The sequence below is a fragment of the Silurus aristotelis genome (assembly GCF_946808225.1).
Source record: "Silurus aristotelis genome assembly, chromosome: 7".
Classification (NCBI taxonomy): Eukaryota; Metazoa; Chordata; class Actinopteri; order Siluriformes; family Siluridae; genus Silurus; species Silurus aristotelis.
This window is the reverse complement of record NC_139580.1, coordinates 19,438,613-19,458,228: the sequence shown is the minus strand read 5'-3', so window position 1 is coordinate 19,458,228 and position 19,616 is coordinate 19,438,613. Positions and strand designations below refer to the sequence as shown.

The window sequence follows — 19,616 nt, the reverse complement described above, 5'->3', positions numbered from 1 at the left end:
ACCTTGAGGTTCACCTCAAGTTCCTTCCTGTTATTTATCCTTACTATATTTATGTCCTTGCTGACTATATGGAGAATTCATCTCCATATCCACTCTCAATGTTCTCTACATGATATTTTATAAGTATTTTTATTGTCGAGCAAGTACCTTCTCCTGCAGGTGGCAGTATTTCCTCTTGCCAAGTTTTATTCAGACGGGACAAGATGTTCATTAAAAATGTAGTTTACTAGAAATGTCTTGATACTGCATAAGTGTACTGTAACTAATCAAGAAAGTTATTCACTTCTTTTAGGTGGAAAGACTTTTGTTTTGTTTTTTCCTCTGAAGCAAACTGACTCCTGAATATAAAATGCCGTTATCTTACAATACATTTGTATAGTATTAAACTATAATCTAATACAGAATAGTATTTTAGGTATTAAAGCTAGGTTGTTATTTAAGTGGCTGACCTCAGTATTATGCTACAGAATAGACCTCGCTATTTACAGCTTGCGCATGCGCAAAACAAACTATGCAGGCGCGTGCACTCAAGTGAAGTCAGTCACTCGGTAAAGAAGCGCGAGCGGCGCGTCTACGGCGCAACCGGGAGCGGCGTTCACAACTGCGCATAGTATACTATCACCGAAACAGAAAAACAGAGGGGGAAAAGTGCACAGAGTAAAGAATAAAGGTAAGGAGACTTTCTGAAGACTTCGTTGTGAAAGTTTGAACTCTTTTGATCTTTTATGACTGAGTGAAGTCTTGACATTGTTTTCGCGTAACGTTACTCGCTATTGATAACACGGGCTGCGGAGATATGAACGGAAGACTTCTTAATTCAGCTGGTTGTGCTGTTCGGGTGAAGTGCCACAGCTCCTGACTGGTAACTACCTAAAAAGTAAACATTTACAACATTATCAGCACGCTGTAATATTTAATGACTTGTAATTGACGTATGCTGATTAATTATCTTAACACCAACTGTATAACTTATCATCATCATCATCATTATTATCATTGCAGTGTCAAATTGTTATTATTAGAATTATTTCCTGACAATCTACTTATTGATTAATTTCAAGACTCCTATAGCCCTACCTAATATACAGTTGTATAGGCCAAATCAGATATCACTCACATGGCTTGCACACCCAATTTAAAAGAAAAATAGCAAAGAATATTAAATATTATTACAGTTATGGCTTTTATACCCGTTTGGAACATGTGCACAATGTATACACACAAAATATCGTGTATAGGCTGAAGATTGCATGAATATTGAATCAGTAGTTTAATACTGGTACAGTAAGTGTTTTTCCAACTAAAACACATCATCTTTTTATAATTCTATAAATTCTATTAATTTGTTGTAGTCATATAATGCCCATGTTCCCATGACAATCAATCCTGTTCTCTGAAGGTAAAAATTACTTTGTGATTTCCTTTTATTTTAAGCACCTATTGTAAAGGCTGATGCATTTGAAAAATCAAAGCAATTGGGATTTCCTCAAGTAAGACATGTGATGGAATGCAAGTAACATGCTGGAACGTGTGCTTAATAGATGAGTATGCTATGTGTGCTGTTTTAGAAATGCATTACAACAGAAATATAATACAGATGCACATTTTTTTACAGCAATTTGTTCCTGCAGTGACTGGTGAAAACTGACTGGAGCTGAAGGCCCATTTCTGTGCACGAATTTTATGAAGACTTAATTGTCATCAATGAGGACACTGAGCATGGCTGTGTTCAAGCAACATAAAGTGGAGGATATCTATGAACTTGAAGAGGAGCTTGGAAGGTGCGTACTATGATAAATTATTGTTGTATTGACCCAAAGCTGCTTTATCACAAGTGTAGTTTACGGTTTGCTTGTATGAACATTGATCATATTGCAAGCATTATGCTTTATGGTCCTCTTGGGTACATGGATGTGACTAACAGATGTTTGCTGAGGCTGGATATTAGAACATCTGCAGTGGGATTTGCAATCATAGATTGAATAAGTTAGGAATTTTGGGAGCACGCAGAAATGACACACATTATTAGACATTAAATGTAAGTATGTTAGTAGTAACATTTTTATTGTAGCTCTTGCTAGAGCTATTATGACATTAGTAAACACTGTCATATCCAGCCTTTTAGACAATCATGAAAGACTCGATTTGTTCTTTTTCTCTCTGTTACCCAATATTTTTTTGTTCTCTGTTGTCAAGTACACTCCCCCAAAAAGCTGCCCAAACAGGCAAGGCCAGCTCTCGTCACTCAAATTATGGATATTAACTGTGAAAACATTACTCATAGCATCTTTTCATCAGGCAGTAGTTATAAATCTATCCAGAAAGGAAGTGGGGTTATAGTGTTGAATTGCTTGATAGCTTTCAGGAAAGGTGTAGCCATACATCCAGATGGGGGTCCTTTCTCTGCCTGGCATCTGAATAAAGACGCTGTGAAAAGAGGTTTTGCACTTAACCTAGGGCTAGGTCCAGCTTAAATCTGAATCATTAAACATTGTAGTAAACACCATTTTTCTTTGCAGATTAGAGCAAGCGTTATTATCAGATTAAAGATATTGTTGTGAGCTGTGCGTTATTGTTTTGAATATGTATGAAGAGCCTCCATCTGTATGGCTCAATGCTCTTTCCCCTTAAATTATATTTCATCGTATGTGACGCACCACGTCATAAATAGAGGTGATGTGAATGCAATGTTCTACAACTCAGCCAAGGTAGAAGGGAGCTTTGATTTTGGTTTTAATTAGAAGTCAAATCTGCGTTCAGATCAGCACCCACTGGAATAGCAACATTTTTTTGTATTTCCAGTGGAAGGGTTGTAGGTGTGATCATATTTAAAGTGGGCTGCATTAGTAATTGTCCTTCTGTGGAATGATCTCTATACCACAGATGGGGAGTACTGATCAGCAGCTTGTGAATTTTAAGCAAACTGTAAAAATTCTGATCTACTTTGGTCAAGTTTAGTGGAACTATTGCTGTGCACAAACACTCAACACCTAAAATGAAAGAGGAAACAGCATATGTGGTTTCACACAAATGCCTGCGATCCGTGAGACTCATGCAGCTGACAGTCAAGCATGCTACAGATAAGTGTCTGAGAAACACAAAAGTGCAATAATTAAAGTATAAAAGACTAGAAGATTAGATGTAATGAAGTAGTAGCCATATTGGAAACACAACCAGTCTTTCATTGTGTTCCACATGGGCACTGGTTACTGAACACGTCACTTCATGCATCATTTAACTGTGCATTGTGGGGGAAAAGTGTGGTCTTACACACCTCTTCCATGATGCTGATGAGTGGCTGTATAAAGCACTTTAAATTAAGCGATGGGCTGCACTTTGTTGGTAAACCCCCCCTTTGTTATATATTTTGCTTCCCCAAAACACTGGATTGGCCACCGGAAAATGTCACAACCTGTCATAGGGCTGTTGCTGTCACTCTGTTAGCAGTTAGTTTACATGAGCAACATGTCCATTGAAAGACTACCATAATAGGAACACCTGTACACATGTTCATTCATGCAGTTATCAGCCAATCATGTGGTAGCAGTACAGTGTACCATATATGGTCATGCAGATAGGTATCAAGTGCCTTACTAAACAAACAATTCAAACTTATGTTATGTGACAATGATGTGAATGAGGAAAAAGGAGATCACAGTGACTGTGACCATGACATATTTGTTGGTAACGGAGAATTTCAGAGACAGTCTTTAGGGTTTATGTAGAATGATGAGGAAAAAACAACTGTCTAGCAGGTAGACCTTATTGATGAGAGAAGATTTGTTTGACAATTCCATGAAATTACTATATTCTCTCAAAATGTAACAATTTTGGAGTTAATATTATGTACCGTTGAACTGATTTAGTAGATTAGTACCAAACAGTTTTTCTTACATTTGTGATTACTGTTTCAAGTGTTAGTCTGGGAAAAATTCTTTAAATGTTTTGTTCTATAAATGTTATTGTTATGTATAACAGCATCAAGCTGTGCTGAAATGAAGTAGCGACACAGACTGGGTACAGTATAAAGCAGCTGCTGAACGGTGAGTGAAGTACATTTGCATAGGAGGGATAATGAGCTGTGTGGGATTTTTGACCCCTGCTGAAAAGATTAGTGTTTCAGCAGAGATGACAGCCAAAGTAAAGTGTTCTTCTGAGCATGACTTTTTCAGTGTGACATAACGGCACTTCGTTATTTTTGCTTCATAATTGCATAGGAGGAAGAGAACTGTTGTCATCTTTCATGCAGCATTTTGTGCAAGTCATATACCATGTCCCCATTATTGTATGGTGGAGCCCAAGAAATCACTTTTTAACAAATCTTTGGATATTATTAGAAGGTATTTAAAATTTTGGAATATTTAAAACAAAAAAAAGCACATGTCCATTATCTTAAGTATTTAATCTATAAGAGTTTATTCTATTTCTAAGTCGCTATTTTAACATAAGTGAAAATGTGATATTGACCATGTTAATTTTGTTTGTTTTACTAAATTGTTCTATGCCAGTTCAAGTGCACTGGCAAAAAGCAGATAAACCAAATGCAAAGAAAACAAAAATTTCCTCATTCTACTTGTCTTTCAAGGTGTTATAAATATAACTGGAAATGAAACTTTGAAAAGAATTCAAAATAGAAGCACATTTTTACTAGTGCTTTCACACCTGTGGACTGCACTGCAGTATCAGTTCTACTTTGTTAAACCTAATAGCCTTTTTGCACTCCCTCACAAATGGATACCTTAGTTAATGGTAATGATTTTACTGCCGTAGGTTGCCTCAGGCAGTAAGGTTCAAGTCATATATTGTATGTAAATGTTAGGATGGCACCATTCATTCAAGCACATGGCCTTGACATAGTTACCAAACAGCATGTGTTTGGAGAGGAAAGCCTAATGTTACAAGAGCGGCAGGCAGGTTTAGAGCTGCTATATTGCTATGGAAAGCCTCTTTTGCCAGCTTTCTTTTGAACATTAACTCCAACAGAACACTTTGGTTGGTTTTAGGGTCTTCCTGGAAGGGTGAAGGTGTTGATTTTAATGTCATCAATGTGTTCTAAGCTGGAATTGTGTGATTTAAACTCCAAGGATTTATGAGGCATTGAGGGTGTGTAGCTGGTTCTGTGACCTTTGAGGTATTTCTAAGAAAAGCTTGCAAAAGCTCATTATATTTTTTATTGCACTTTTACAAAGACATTATTCTGCTTCAAACCCTTCTGGTTTTATTTCTTTTGTTGCAAAGGGCCACTTCACATAAATCAAATCACTTAATTTTATTTCCCCGGGTTGATGCTATAAGCCCGGTCAGCTAGCAGAATGTTTTACACTGGTCTCTGGGTTAGTTCTGCTCTATCTAAAACAGATGCATCCAACATTTCAGATGGTCAGTGACTTAGACCCCAATGTTTTAGTTTTCCCAAGAGTCTATTAATGAAGGCCAGCAATAGAGCTTTTACATTCCAGCCGACTATGTTTTGGTTAGCTGTACAGTACATGAGTGCGGGTCCCTGGTGATCTATTGGTTAGGATGCAGGTCTCTCACTGCTGCGGCCCGGGTTCGATCACCGGTCAGGGAACCAACCCCAGCCACTCTTAGTGCCGGTCCCAAGCCCGGATAAATGGGAAGGGTTGCGTTAGGAAGGGCATCCAGCGTAAAAACATGTGCCAAATCAAACATGCGGATGATCCGCTGTGGCGACCCCTAATAGGAGAAGCCGAAAAAAAGTTTGTTTTTTTGTACAGTACATGAGTGCATGTGTGGGTGTGTTTTATCTCTCTGGTTTATATTGACCAGGAAGAGCCTCACCTATTTTTCCATATTGGAGTGAATGTACTGTGTTTTTTCATAAGGGTTTAATCATTTCCAAAATAGGATAGTTCCTGTTATTATGTACTTAATGTATGTTTCATGAGGTAGTTTTGGCATGTGGATAATCTTATGCTACATCAATAAATATATGTGTGATGTCTGTAAATAGGTTTAATAAGCTTTTATTACATTTTCTGTAAACATACAATAGGAAATAACTTTATAAATTTGGCAATTTTCAAGATATATTTTATCTTGCTAAGATGTGCAATGGAATAACCAGCACTTCAGAAGTATTTACCAAGTTTTAGGCCAAGTTGCTCTGACTTGAATATTCTCATGTGATATAATTCATTGTGAAGCCCAACACATTTTAATCTTTGTATGATCAGGCTTAGATTATGTGGAATACAATACCTCTATACAAATCTCTGTCGATTAGCTGTTTAAATTATTCTATACTGCTCATTTTGAATGGTAGAATTTAAATATTACTATTGTACAAGGGCATATTTCATATAAATAAACTTGAGTGTGTTTAAGAAGATAAATATTAGAAAGCATATGCTATCTAAAATGAATAAAAAGCTTGGTTTGTATTAGGTTTGTATTCCAACTTTCAGACATGCACCAACCTGTGAGACCACTTTGTACATTCCTGTAAGGATTTTTAAATGGAGAGTTTAAAACATTAACTATAAACATGTGAGTCCTATCAGGGTCTCTCCTCACCTAGGCAGCATCTAAAGCAGGGATGACACTGGTGTGTGGCATTCAATTCAGTAAGTTTAAATCAAATCATCTACCGTAAAAGCACTGAGCTGATCACATCTCTTTCTGCTGGGGTCCCAGCGAGAAACACAGGAAATTCCTTACTATAATCATCTTAGAATTATATTTGCCTTGTGTTATTCCACTGTGTTTAATCAGAATGTTTTTGAAAATCTTATACAAGTATTTTTATTTTTAATAGGAAAAGTGGAAGTCTGTCATTTTGAACATGGAATAATGAGACAAGCTTGGTTGTGTTTAATAAAGAAATGAATACTGTTTCACAAGCATCCTACACAAACATCCTACAATAGCTTTAAGGTGTGGTAAAGTCTATAGCCTCTGACCCTCTTCGGGATGACAGTAATAGAGAGACTGTTTTTTTAGCATATTTCCGACTGGAGGCACCTTCTGTCTTTTGCTCTGTGTTTTAGTCAGTGCCCTCTCCTGGCTCTCCACCTCCACACTGTCTGCATTCTCCAGCTGGCCAGCTGGAGTGTGAACTGATGGAACGCTGCCTTAATAGTGGAACCTGATAGAGTGATAGAACAAGGGGTGTATAAGTGCACTTGAAAATCAAACGCAGCCCTACTTAGTCAGCTTTGATACAGCTTCCTACTCATACATTCCACACACTGTGTTGTGCTGATGCAGTCTGGCAAAAATTCAGGGATTAAATCTGACACAGGAAGAGACAGTTCCTACATCCATTCTTAGTGTTGAAAATTAATTGTTTCTGCCATTACTGAAATGGATATGACAAACACACACACACAGGAGATCTAAAACAATGGGCTGATGTATAGTGTAAAATAATGAAATCTTCATGAGTCATTGCTGTACCAGGGGAATGTTTGCTTATTTCAAATGCTCGATGTATGTGATTATTCAAGAAAGGCTTCTGCCTTGACAACTTGACGCAAGAATGGCGTTTTTTAAAATAACGCTATTCCTTTCTAATTGCTGTCGTACAAGTTCGTTTTATACAGTAGGAATCTGATGACCTCCTCGGCCGCAGACAGTTATGTTGAATACAAGGAAGCTGTGTTGTAAGAATTCAGGAGGAAGCAAGCGCAGAATGCTTGACACTGTAGTAAAGAGAGTAGGAGGAAAGCATTTTTTTTACTTGTGCGTGTGTGTGTGTGTGTGTGTGTGTGTGTGTGTGTGTGTGTGTGTGTGTGTGTGTGTTCTTCCTACTCCATAACTCCTGTGTAATGCTGTACAGATGAAGGCTTTCCTCTCGCTAATTAATTTCCACACAGGCTCTATAGTGTAATATAGGCAGTGTAAAATTGCATATTTCCTGGACATCTATCGTTAGATAAATGAAAGAATTTTATTAGATGTCTAGTGAAATTATTCAATGCACTATAGTTATTTGTATAACAATGGACATTGTTAGAAACAGCCCAACAGAAATATATCATTTCAGGGTATAAAGTATAATTTTTATAAATTTTTTTATTGTATTTTGTAACCAATAATTAAATAAAACAGCTAAAAGCAGCTCATATTTTTGTCTTTCAACGTTCACGTTCCAGAACATTTATATTTACTTTTTAAAAGAAGGTCAAATTACATTTCTCGAGACACTACACCAACCTTTTATTTGCTAACTCTTGAAAGGTAATGTCCAAATGCTAGAACAATTTCCATGATGCTGATGCTAACTAACATTTAGTCATCTACTGTGCTTCAAATAATTTCTAACCAGCCTTTTTTTGTCTTTCAGTGGGCAGTTTGCTATAGTGAAGCGATGCAAGGAAAAGATTACGAGTACTGAGTATGCAGCAAAGTTCATAAAGAAGCGCCAAAGTAGATCAAGCAGAAGAGGAGTACGGCGAGAAGAGATTGAAAGGGAGGTGAACATTCTACAGCAGCTCCAGCACCCCAACATCATCTCACTGCATGACGTCTACGAGAACCGTACCGACGTGGTACTCATACTGGAACTGTGAGTGCCTTATACACACAAAGCCTGTGCATTATATAAGGAGCAAACTGTGAAGCTGGAATGAGTGTGAAATGAGTGTGTTACTGTATGACAGACAGCTCATTCACTTTTAGTGCCCAATTAATAAGACTCATTTTATATTGATTTTAATTAGCACATAGATGCAAGTGTGTGTAGGTCGGTCTATTCTATGCAAGTATGCTTTCAAGATGTTCCCATGATACAGTGTGTGTGTTTGATGTGCACTAAAAACATTGTCTGAACTTTGGCATCCCTGTAAAGCTCCAAATGTGTTTCTTTATAGACAATTGTGTGCCTAAGTGCATGGCCATCCAATTAGGACAAAATGTGGGTTGGATTCAGTCAGTTCTGTGGGAAAATGTCAGAAGCTGTCGAGGGCCGGTCGGCTGCTGATTAGCGCTATAAACTAAAAGCATCAATGTCCAGTCACAGAGAGTGAACACAGTGTTCGTTTGCTTTACAGACAAACTTAATACTTTTTATAAAAGTGCAAAGAACATGTGCGTAGATAGCTCTGATAAGATCTGTGGTTAAAATCAGTTTCCTAGCAGATTCTTAGCAGAGGTAATAACATTTTTATATTTATAATCACTGAATTAGAAATTGCAGAGAAAACGTAGAAATTCAAATGAATTCACACATCACACATTTTTTTGTTTAACCAGATTGAGAGCTTCATGCTATTACCTACATATTACATAATTATTTGTTTTTCATTCTTTTGAGCAAATATGCAAATGAGTATGTGTGAGCTGCAGAACGCTATCTTTTGTGCGTGTGTGTGTGTGTCTGTGTGTCTGTGTGTGTGTGTATTTCCTGTTAAAATAAATGTAACATCAGTGTGTGTGTGTGTGTGTGTGTGTGTGTGTGTATGTAAGGGTATCTGGAGGAGAGCTCTTTGACTTCCTGGCCCAAAAGGAATCCCTGAGTGAAGAGGAAGCCACTGAATTTCTTAAACAGATTCTTAATGGGGTCCACTACCTGCACGCCAAAAAAATAGCACATTTTGATTTAAAGGTATCTTCTTTGTTATACCTTTTTTTTTTCAATAACATTTGATGCTTTATTTACATAAATACTGTTGACATAAACTCCAGTTTAGTGCCAACATTCTATGACAATAGTTTATGCAGTTGTGTATTTCTTATTTAATATTCTGGTTTCTCTGCATCTATTTTTACACCATACCAAGCTATGTGCTTCAGTAGGACATGAGTTCTTCAATAATCCTTTCTTTTATTGTAAAACTAGATTATTTCTAAAACAGGCTGGGGCACTACTCAGATCTTAACTATAATGCTTAGAAAACAGCCTATGTGTATTAGACTGTATTATGCACACCTATAAGGAGATGGAGGAAATAGGAAATAAAATTGTTGCCATGGTAGCAGACCATTTCTACACTGGCCTATATAAAGGGATTGTTTAGCAGTGTTGCATAGCAACACCTGTAAGTTGCCAAAGGGGGCCTGCACCTGTGTGTGGGGCTTGGGGAACATTTTTCTTTGATGTAATAATTTAAAAGATACGAAATGTTATACATGTTTTATTCTTGCACATTAGAAATACAGTCTGTTGACCTTTTGAAACTTACTGCACTTTAAACATTTTAAAACAAGTATTTTAGTAACAAGTAAAAACAAGTATTATTATTGTTACTTCTCAATCGTGTTTAAATACTGGGCATAAACTGCCTTAGACACACATGCCTGTCATTATAATTACTGGCAAGGCATCTCCAGAGATGTCTCATGAGTGCATTTTGTCGACGTGTCCTAGTCCACACATATACGCAGTGCAAGGTTATCAGCCACACATGGTGAGGGATGTCAAGCATGCAGATTTTACTGATAATCTCCATCCTGTTTATATAAGCTTCTCACTCTCTAGGCCACACAAGGGCTTTAAAGCACTTCATAGCTGATATTAATGCCAAAATACTGCAGATCCGGTGAGATCATGGAAATTTGAGTTTTCAAAAACAAAACAAACAAAAAACATATTAAGTGTGAAATGCCTATTATGTAAATACAGCATGCAAATACAGCATCATTTTGTTAGTAGTCTGCATTTTATTTTGTAATATTAAAATAATTCTCCTCCAAAGAATGTTGGAACGGCAAGGCCATTTCTTTCAGAGCAAACTGTCTTTCTTTAACTGGCACACATTTTTTGATGTTTTATTTTGTCATATTTTAATATTTTAATATATATTTTTTTAAATTTTATTTCAGCCTGAGAATATTATGCTTTTAGACAAAAATGTCCCACTGCCACGGATCAAAATTATTGACTTTGGATTGGCACATAAAATTGAAGATGGGGTTGAATTCAAAGATATTTTTGGGACACCAGAATTTGTTGGTAAGTTTAAGTATAAGAACAAGACATTGTCATCCCTAAACTGTCCAAACATTTTAAATAAATCACCTTCATTCAAATAAAGTACTATTATTTCAGCACCAGCTGAAGTTCAGCACTTCTGGCTATATTGCATTGCAATGCTTGTTATTTGAAATATCTTTAGAAATATCTTATGATCTACTTTCAGCTCCAGAGATAGTCAACTATGAGCCTCTGGGATTACCAGCAGACATGTGGTGAGTGATCCTAATTGGGTGTGGATTCTATGAATTGGGATAAATTGTGCCATGTTTCCTGTCATAATTTTGTGTTTTTTAACTTTTTTTCTTTACAGGAGTATTGGTGTCATCACATATATTCTGTGAGTGTGAAATGAAGATTGTGGTTTCTGAGTTTAAAGTGCTATTTTTTTGGGCTGATGTGACTGTTAGAACACTTAGTTTTAAATTGTTAACAGAATTAGTCTTGTGTCTGTATGATAAAATACAACCAAATCTGCAATATTCATACAACACGTATCTTCCAAGCATGAATATGAGACTAATGTACATTGTCTTCTTATATTGAAATTTAATGTTCAAAAAAGTGAGTGGGTTATTGTTTTGATGAGTCTTTATAGAATTTCTTTCACTCCTTTAGACTGAGTGGTGCTTCCCCATTTCTGGGCGAGTCTAAACAGGAGACACTGGCAAACATTTCAGCTGTAAGCTACGAATTTGACGAGGAATTCTTCAGCAGCACTAGCGAGCTGGCTAAGAGCTTTATTAGGCAGCTTTTGGCTAAAGACACAAGGTGAGAGTTTAAGGCAGAACAGAAAGAAAATCAGTATTGTCTGCTGTCGGCAGTGTTCTTTTCACATTTTGTTTGTGTTCACATGTTTGAACATGTAAATATTGCATCACCAAGCAATAGAGAGTAATGGATTGAATTTGCTTGAAAGATTGCCTGCAGGAATTGTGTTTGAACATGACTAGGCTGCCCTAGCTGTACAGGCATTAATTTTCTACTCTCTGCAACATATATTATTTTTAATCTGTTTTTATTTTGTCACTAATTACAGAAAGAGGCTCACAATAGAAGGTGCTCTCAACCACTCATGGATAAGGGTAAGCATTTGATTGACTGTGTATGTAAAAGAATGCTCTTCTGTGTTTGTGTGGTTTTCTTATATTGAATATTTGAAGCATGGGGTGTGACTACTCCTCCTAAGTACTGTGAATTGGTAGATTTTGGAATAATGCATGGCAGGAGCAGAATAACACTCCAAAGACTATAAACACTGACAAGACTGTCAAAAATAATTAAACACAGAAATAGGTACACCATGTTCACTGTTAAAATGATTTTATTCAAGTAGTCAGTTCAAGTAGGCTTTCTTGCCATTTCAACCTTATACAGTGCAGTACACAGGGAAATGAAACAAGGTTTTCCCAGGTCCAAGGTGCTGCAATAAACAACATAAATTAACAAGGCAACCTTAGGGAACACAGAACTACACAGAACTCTAAACAAACAACACAAAGTGCATATGTGCAACATTTAGTGCAAAAAAACAAAAGACATTATACAAGGAGATAATAGACACAGTAGCTGTCAAAAACATTAAACACAGCGACACTGTAGCATCGACCACACGGTACAGACGGTTGTGCACGCGGCTTGTCCGTATAAAAAATTAAGAAAGAAATACTATACATGTAAACATTTGGTTTGATGTAAACATTAGGTTCAACTAAACATTCCTGAGCACTGCGTACATGGATAAAGGAACTACCTGTTTTAGACACTCCATGAGCCAGAAATTTTTTGAAATCTGTCATTTACTTTAATCTTTTATTGATTTTATTTATAAATGTCTTAGTTGGAATGCCATGCATCACTCTTTTTAGTATTCTCTGTATGCAGTATGCTTTTAAGCACACTTTTCAGAGCAAGATATTTATAGGATTGGACAGATTTCTTGGAATCCTGTTTTTCAAAGTTATTACATAATTGATCATCTTTTAAGGTTGCCAGTGGGTGGCAGACAGAGGTTGGTGGTTGGATAGCACCCATATCACTTCTCCATCACACTGACTGACAAAATGTAGCCGACTCTATAGTGAATTCTAAGAAGTTTTGCTTGAGACTATTTGTTACACAACTTCCTACTATTATCTACCCCCTGCATGCACATTTTTGCATCATAGAAGAGCTAATCAACACAACCACACTAACAGAACTTACGGTCTGATCTGATCCCTGCAACCCCATGACACTAACTTCTCTGATCATGCATCCGGCCTGACGCCCCATCCTGTGAATGTTTGATGTGATTGATCGAAAATCTGCACAGGATCTACCCTCACTCAGTCTCCCTTTGGTTCCTATGTCTGAAGAACCATGAGCATGCAGAAGGCACCAGCTTAATTCAGAGGAAAAGTGCACCATGTCAGCTGAAGACCAAACGCCTGAAGGAGTATACTATCCACTCCCACTGCAGCATTCCACCTAACAACACATACGTAAACTTTGAGCGGTTTGCCCGTGTAATGGAGGACATCTCTCTCATTGATAGCAATCTGGAGGAAGTGGCCCAGAAGCGAGAGTCTCTTCAAGAAGATGTTGAAGCTCTTGTTTCTATCTATAATGAAAAAGAGGCTTGGTACAAAGAAGAGAGTTTGAGTGTGGGACAGGGCCTCTCTCAGCTCCGGTATGAGTTCCGCAAGGCAGAGGCTCGAAGGAAGGATCTTCAGGAGGACCTTAAAGTTACTGAAGCTACCCTTAACATCATCAGCAGCCGTTACTCAGAAAGACAGGCCCAGCTAAGCTCTCTTAGTGAGGAGCTGAACACAGAGCTGCAATGGCTTCAGGAGCTGATGAGTTCCTTAAATGGAGAGGTGGAAAATGGAGGACGTTGCTCCACTCCTGATCTCAACAACCAAGTAAATGAGGCTCTGAAGGAGATGCTGAGCAGAAACTGTGGGGAAGAATCACATTGCAGCAGCCAGACAGAAAACACAGAGTCATTCTTTTAAATACTGATTCTGGTGCGATTTCCTATTTTTCTTATGGCAATTTCTCAAATTCATCAAATGCAACATCACATTATATGAATAATGTATTGGGTAAAACATAACCTTATCTTTGCACAAATAGAATGATTTTTAAAGGAAAGCAGTTCAACACTTATTTTCATTTTTGTGCAATCTTTCTGTTAGAAGTTGTCGGGATTTACCTTTCCTGCACATTTTGTAATATGCTATATATATATATATATATATATATATATATATATATATATATATATATATATATATATATATATATATATATATATATATATATATATACCGTATTTTTCGGACTATAAGCCGATGTTTTTTTCCCACGTTTTGAACCCCGCGGCTTAAAGAATGAAGCGGCTAATTTATGAATTTTTCCTGGGTTTTTCCTGTTTCACAAACTTCAAGCCAAAAAACTGAGAGACATAATGAAATTTCCGAACGGAAACGAAAAAACGCACCTCACCTGTGTTCTGAGCTGCCTGGCATTGGTAGAAAAAACTTCCACGGAAGGAGGAAGACAGTGAACAATGACTTTCTTGGTAGGCTACTGTTTAGATACAAGCTGTTGTAACGCGTTGTATCAGGGTCAAGGGATAGCGCGCTAACTCCAGTTGCGACAGAAATCATTTGAGCACAGACAGGTTTCCAAAACTCGTGCTTTTTTATTTTTCTTGGCAACAGCGTTATGGGTTAGTCAAAGAAACTTAGAAATGAGCATCAGAAAATAATAAGGACATATTCCTCGGTCTTGCACACATGCAGTAATACCGGAAAAATGCGGCGGCAGGCTATTCCCAAAATCGCCACAACATATTTCACCCGTGTAACAGACACTGTCTTTTGTTAAAGCCTGTGTAAAGTTCATTAGTTTCAGTGTAGACAGCTTATAGACAGGTGCGGCTTATTTATGTTCAAAATAAAAATCTTTGTCGAATTATAGTCCGGAAATGTATAAATATATGAGAGAGAGCGAGGGAGGGGATGGATGGATGGATGGATGGATGGATAGATAGATAGATAGATAGATAGATAGATCGATAGATCGATAGATCGATAGATAGGTAAACCCAACATCGGTACTTCTTTGGGTTTAATTAACATTAAATCATTTAATAACGTTTCTTTCTTTATTTATGATTTCTATTTCTGCCATTTCTCACTAAACCACTGATACAGTTAATAATAAAATAAAAAATTTTGATATTAAAAATAAGACGTGAGTAAGCACAGCTTTTCTTATATGCTTCATATCACTATCTACAGTACTTTTTTAATCCTAAAAGGTCTGTAATACTATGAGTTTCTTTCTTTGTGTTATCTGTTTGCTTTCTTTCTTAACATGTAATCTGTATGCAATATGCATTAAACAAATAATGTTTTTTTTTTTCTTCATTTTGATTAATAAAATATCAATATTATTGTACACATACTTTCAACACTTGGAAATTTGCTTTACTTTAGATCGTTTTAAATAACAAGCACTTGTATGCATTTATTTATACATCAAATAAAGAATTGGAATAAAGAATAAAGAAATGATTCAATCATGTTTATCTCAGACTAATTTACTGTATTCTCTGTATTCTGTGATAACCTTATATGTCAAAAATAAATACTGCAGGTTATAACAGTATTAAGTGTTGGCAATGCAGACCCTGTTAGTCATTTCATCTATAATTTTGTGAGCTGGTTCTTTTATTTATGTTTTTTTTCTCTCTAGCCTAAGGACTCTAAACAAGCTCTGGTGCGCAGACTGTCTGTGGTCAACATTGAGAATTTTAGACGACAGTATGCTCGCCGCAGGTGGAAGGTATTTACTTTACATCCTGCTCTGTCTAGGGCATTCCTAAATTAACTATGGCTTTATAGCACATCACATGTTGTAGAGACCTTAGTAATTATCTATAACTGAGATTTATGATCAGTTTTCAAACATCTGACCTGCTTACTGGTATTCTCTCAATAGTTCTCCTTTAGGATTGTAGCCTTGTGTAACCATTTGACACGTATGATGAAGAAACCACGGGTAAGTGGCTTATACTGAAACTATTCACCATATCTACAAAATAATTTTATGATGATAAAGATATAATGGCATCATAGGCATGAGAATTACTCTGACATTTTTGCCTTATTTAGGTCAAGGTGTGGTTTATTCTGTTTACAGTAAATGCTGGTGTTAGGTTTCCAAATAAGAATTTTATTTTTGTTACTAGCAGTTTTTTAATGATCCCTGTTAGCATTAGTTAATAGATTAATATTTATATTCAGAACCGTATGTGTATCTGTGTTTGGTAAGCAGGAAAGTCCAAAAGAGCTCCAAGATGACCTTTTTGCAAGGGATTGTGAGAGCGATCAGGAAGAGGAAGTATCACAAAGAAGACTCAGGACAAGAAAGAGAAGCAGCACCTCCTGAGGCTTCACAGGTTTCTTGAGCACAAAAAACCCCCACATCTGCTGCAGGCAGTAAGACCTCAGTCTCAAATGCACACTGGTGTGAAAGGGTCCAGGATATGTCTTTTACAGATAGCTACCCCAAAAAAGACAGAGAGACTGAGCCATGGTTAGTGTACATATGCCCTGGACACATTAAATACATACAGTGATGTAGAACAATCCAGTGAGTGCCAATACTGTGATATTAAAAAAGTGTTTTTAAAGCTGCAATTAATTGATGCCCTTATGGTGTAGAATAGATTTTTACATATGCTTATAAAGCCTTTGAGTGCAATGTTAACCTGGAAAGTGTCTTCAGTTCTCTGAAATTCTCATTTTTATAAGTGCTAGTTCTAGTCTCCTGTTTTACATAATCCTGTTGTTTAATATGTGCCATGATTTTTTGCATACAAACTGCCATGCTGTTTTTAACCAAAGCTACCATCCTGTAACTTACTATTAAACCTAATTAATATTTCCAATAGTAAATATTTTAAGCAAATGTAATGCAAATGTCTGTAGCATATATATGTATGTATATATACGTTATATGTATGTACTTTATACATGCATGTATGCATTAATGTATATATGTATATTGGTATGTTGGTCTGCATGTATGTTTTTTTTTTTTTTTTTATGCATGCATAAATTAAACTTCAGTTGAGCTGGTGAGGGAAAAATCAGCCACAAGAGTGAATTTTCTCATATATATTGTAAAGTTAAGTCATTGAACAAGATTTGTCAGCCATGGCTTGCTGCGATGTTTTTTTAAAGGATATAGACTTGAATTGCCATACAATTAATTGCTTTAATGACAATTTTATACATATTCTTAGAATCAGGGAAAATGTGCTACCTCCGAACACAGTTCGAGGAAAAATGCGCACACTGGTATAGACTTGTGGAGTATTTTGGTATCTGCTTTTAGTCATGTATTTGTACTGGAAAAATGGTACTCCCACCCTTTACCAGTGCACTAACTTTGTTGTTGTAACACCTGTTGTAACACCTGTTGTTTTAATAAGGCATATTACACATGCTGCACGATCTCTTTTTGCTTAAACATGCTGCTGTTCTAGGAATGTGGTGCTATATGGTTTATTTAGAGATGAAGTGTAGTTATTTAAAGAAAAAAGAAAGTACCAAGTCTTAATTCATCAAACAAGCAAACTCATAAACTGCTTTCTCAGTACAGTATCTCACTGATCCTTGGACCTGGAAATATGGGATTGGTTCTGTGTATTTGGCCACTGTATTACGCAAGAATGATTGACTGCAGTTTGAAGACCATTATATTAATAGCCTGCATGGCCATGCCTTTACATTATTTTAGATTCATTTGTTTAAGAACCTGGTGCAGTTGCTGAGGTGTATTTTTAAGTTTACTTGTGTTTTATGATCAACTTTATGTACTGTCATTCCTTTTGCAAGTAGTCTGTGTAAAATTAAAACTAGTCTAGGACTTATTCTCAATGTACAATGCCTTATTTTGTATAAAGGTTAATAAATGTTTAATATATTTATTATATTTCTTGTTCACCTCATTTAGTTATTCATTCATCGTTCGGAGAGTTCTAACAAGACAAGTGCTGTTGGGCTTTTTTAAGTTGAGAAAAAAAATCAGTCAGGGGGTAGCTCAGTGGTTATGATGTTGGGACCACTTCTGATTGTATGGTCATGTGTTCAAAACCCATGAGCAAAGCCCTTAACCCTCAACTGCTCGGTTGTAAGTTGCTCTTTGTAAAAGGCTGTCTACAAATAATATTGCCTTTAAGCTTATGTCATGAAATAGAAGCATTTTTATTATATCCATTTTCTGTTTTAATCCTTTCTAAACCATTTACATTAGTAATTTGTTAAATAAAAAGTGAACGAGATCCCCTGAATTTTTTCGAAAGCTTTTACATTGAACAGCAGGTGACTTGCTAACATTGACATGTTGCTTTCAATTCAGTTAAAAGTTTAAAAAACAATATTGACACACACTTGGCAAACACTGAGCTGTGTTAAACAGCTTTCAGCTTAGTTCCTTGTGATTTAACTAATACAAATTTTCAGTTGTGTTTTGTTCTCATCCACATTGTTTCCCTGCATGTTTTAATTGTTGTTAATGTGTTTTACATTTATACATAATCATTTGGAGAGAGTTGTATAAATATTGTTGCTGAGGCACAATAGCACCATAGAACAAATTTACACAAACTGTGGCCAATCGACTGGTTCATTAAGTAAACTTGAAAAAAGGAACTGGTTTTTAGACTCTAATCCTAGACCAAGATAAACGTACAGCTTGTCCAAAGTCAGTGATTGTCTGTAGTGACTGTACCAACCATGAGTCTAATTCCAAGCCCTAATATCACTGAGTGTAGGTAGCAGATATTACATGATTTCATTTGATGTATGTATATTAGGATGTTTAAAGGTTGATATCCTTACCCTAATATGTTTCACTTTTATGCGCTTACTATTAGCTACATCAGGCTTTATGGTAGTAGGAGAAAACAGATAACCCTAATAATCATATGGTTATGTGGCAGTTATCTTTATTCTAACTGACTCTACTGTCCTCTAATAGTAAAGACAAGTCTCTAAGGATCGTCCACAAACACTGAGTGAAATTGGAGGAGAGGCCATGGCTGCTGGTAGAAGCTGATTCACCATTTCACACTTGCAGGCATACTAACAGGATGAACAGGATAAAGTTCAAAGGATGGGCGGATCACTGTTAGGATATCTGACACTGCTGCAGTGCTACAAGAGCTGCTCACTTTTTGTCATTTCTTTTGCCATTTATAGGCACAACCCCATTTTTTATGCAATGACTAATATCTAAATCAGTTGGGTCCACATTGCAATGCAAATGTTGCGGTTTATCAATCATTAATGCCAGTCCTTGGACAACTGGGCTCTTGTCATTTGATAAAAGTAGGATGGGGTGTTCTAGCAGTTTTCCATTACAACTACCACACAGGCTTTCATTCTAATTGAGTGGTAAAAACACTAGTCTATAGTGGTAATTATCTAGTACCTATCTAGTAAATAGTGTTAAAAAAAAAAAGGAAAAAAAAAAAAAAAAGATTTTAGTTTAAACATTTCCACAGCACCATCTTATGTTATTAAGGAAAGTGCTTCTGAAAAAGCATTGAAAACAGAAATGCTGGTTAATGTCGCCCTCTGCCGAACGAATGCGCAACTGCACAATGTTTCATCACATG

At 36.4% G+C, this 19,616-nt stretch overlaps 1 protein-coding gene across 7 annotated transcripts; it reads left to right on the top strand.

The window, feature by feature from the left end:
* The first annotated feature begins 212 nt into the window (after nt 1-212).
* dapk2b (death-associated protein kinase 2b) lies at nt 213-17,929 on the top strand. 7 transcript variants are annotated; one of them, XM_083546633.1, is made up of 12 exons: nt 213-670; nt 1,616-1,781; nt 8,309-8,530; nt 9,430-9,568; nt 10,786-10,915; nt 11,103-11,151; nt 11,250-11,276; nt 11,555-11,707; nt 11,976-12,021; nt 15,683-15,772; nt 15,929-15,988; nt 16,265-17,929. In XM_083546633.1, the coding sequence occupies exons 2-12, from the start codon at nt 1,705-1,707 to the stop codon at nt 16,376-16,378; spliced, it is 1,107 nt and encodes a 368-aa protein (XP_083402759.1). In that variant the 5' UTR covers nt 213-670; nt 1,616-1,704; the 3' UTR covers nt 16,379-17,929. The 7 variants fall into 7 exon arrangements, with proteins under 7 accessions (XP_083402759.1, XP_083402758.1, XP_083402755.1 ...); XM_083546632.1 differs by having other exon boundaries at nt 16,262-17,929; XM_083546634.1 differs by having other exon boundaries at nt 526-670; nt 1,632-1,781; nt 16,262-17,929.
* Nucleotides 17,930-19,616: the final 1,687 nt, after the last annotated feature.

Bases quoted from the DNA above. Each gene is read 5' to 3' on its own strand.
- dapk2b (XM_083546629.1), top strand. From the start codon at position 1,705: ATGAGGACACTGAGCATGGCTGTGTTCAAGCAACATAAAGTGGAGGAT. The intron at 1,782-8,308 runs GTGCGTACTATG...TTTGTCTTTCAG, and splicing joins CTTGAAGAGGAGCTTGGAAG to TGGGCAGTTTGCTATAGTGA. The intron at 11,708-11,975 runs GTGAGAGTTTAA...CACTAATTACAG, and splicing joins CTTTTGGCTAAAGACACAAG to AAAGAGGCTCACAATAGAAG.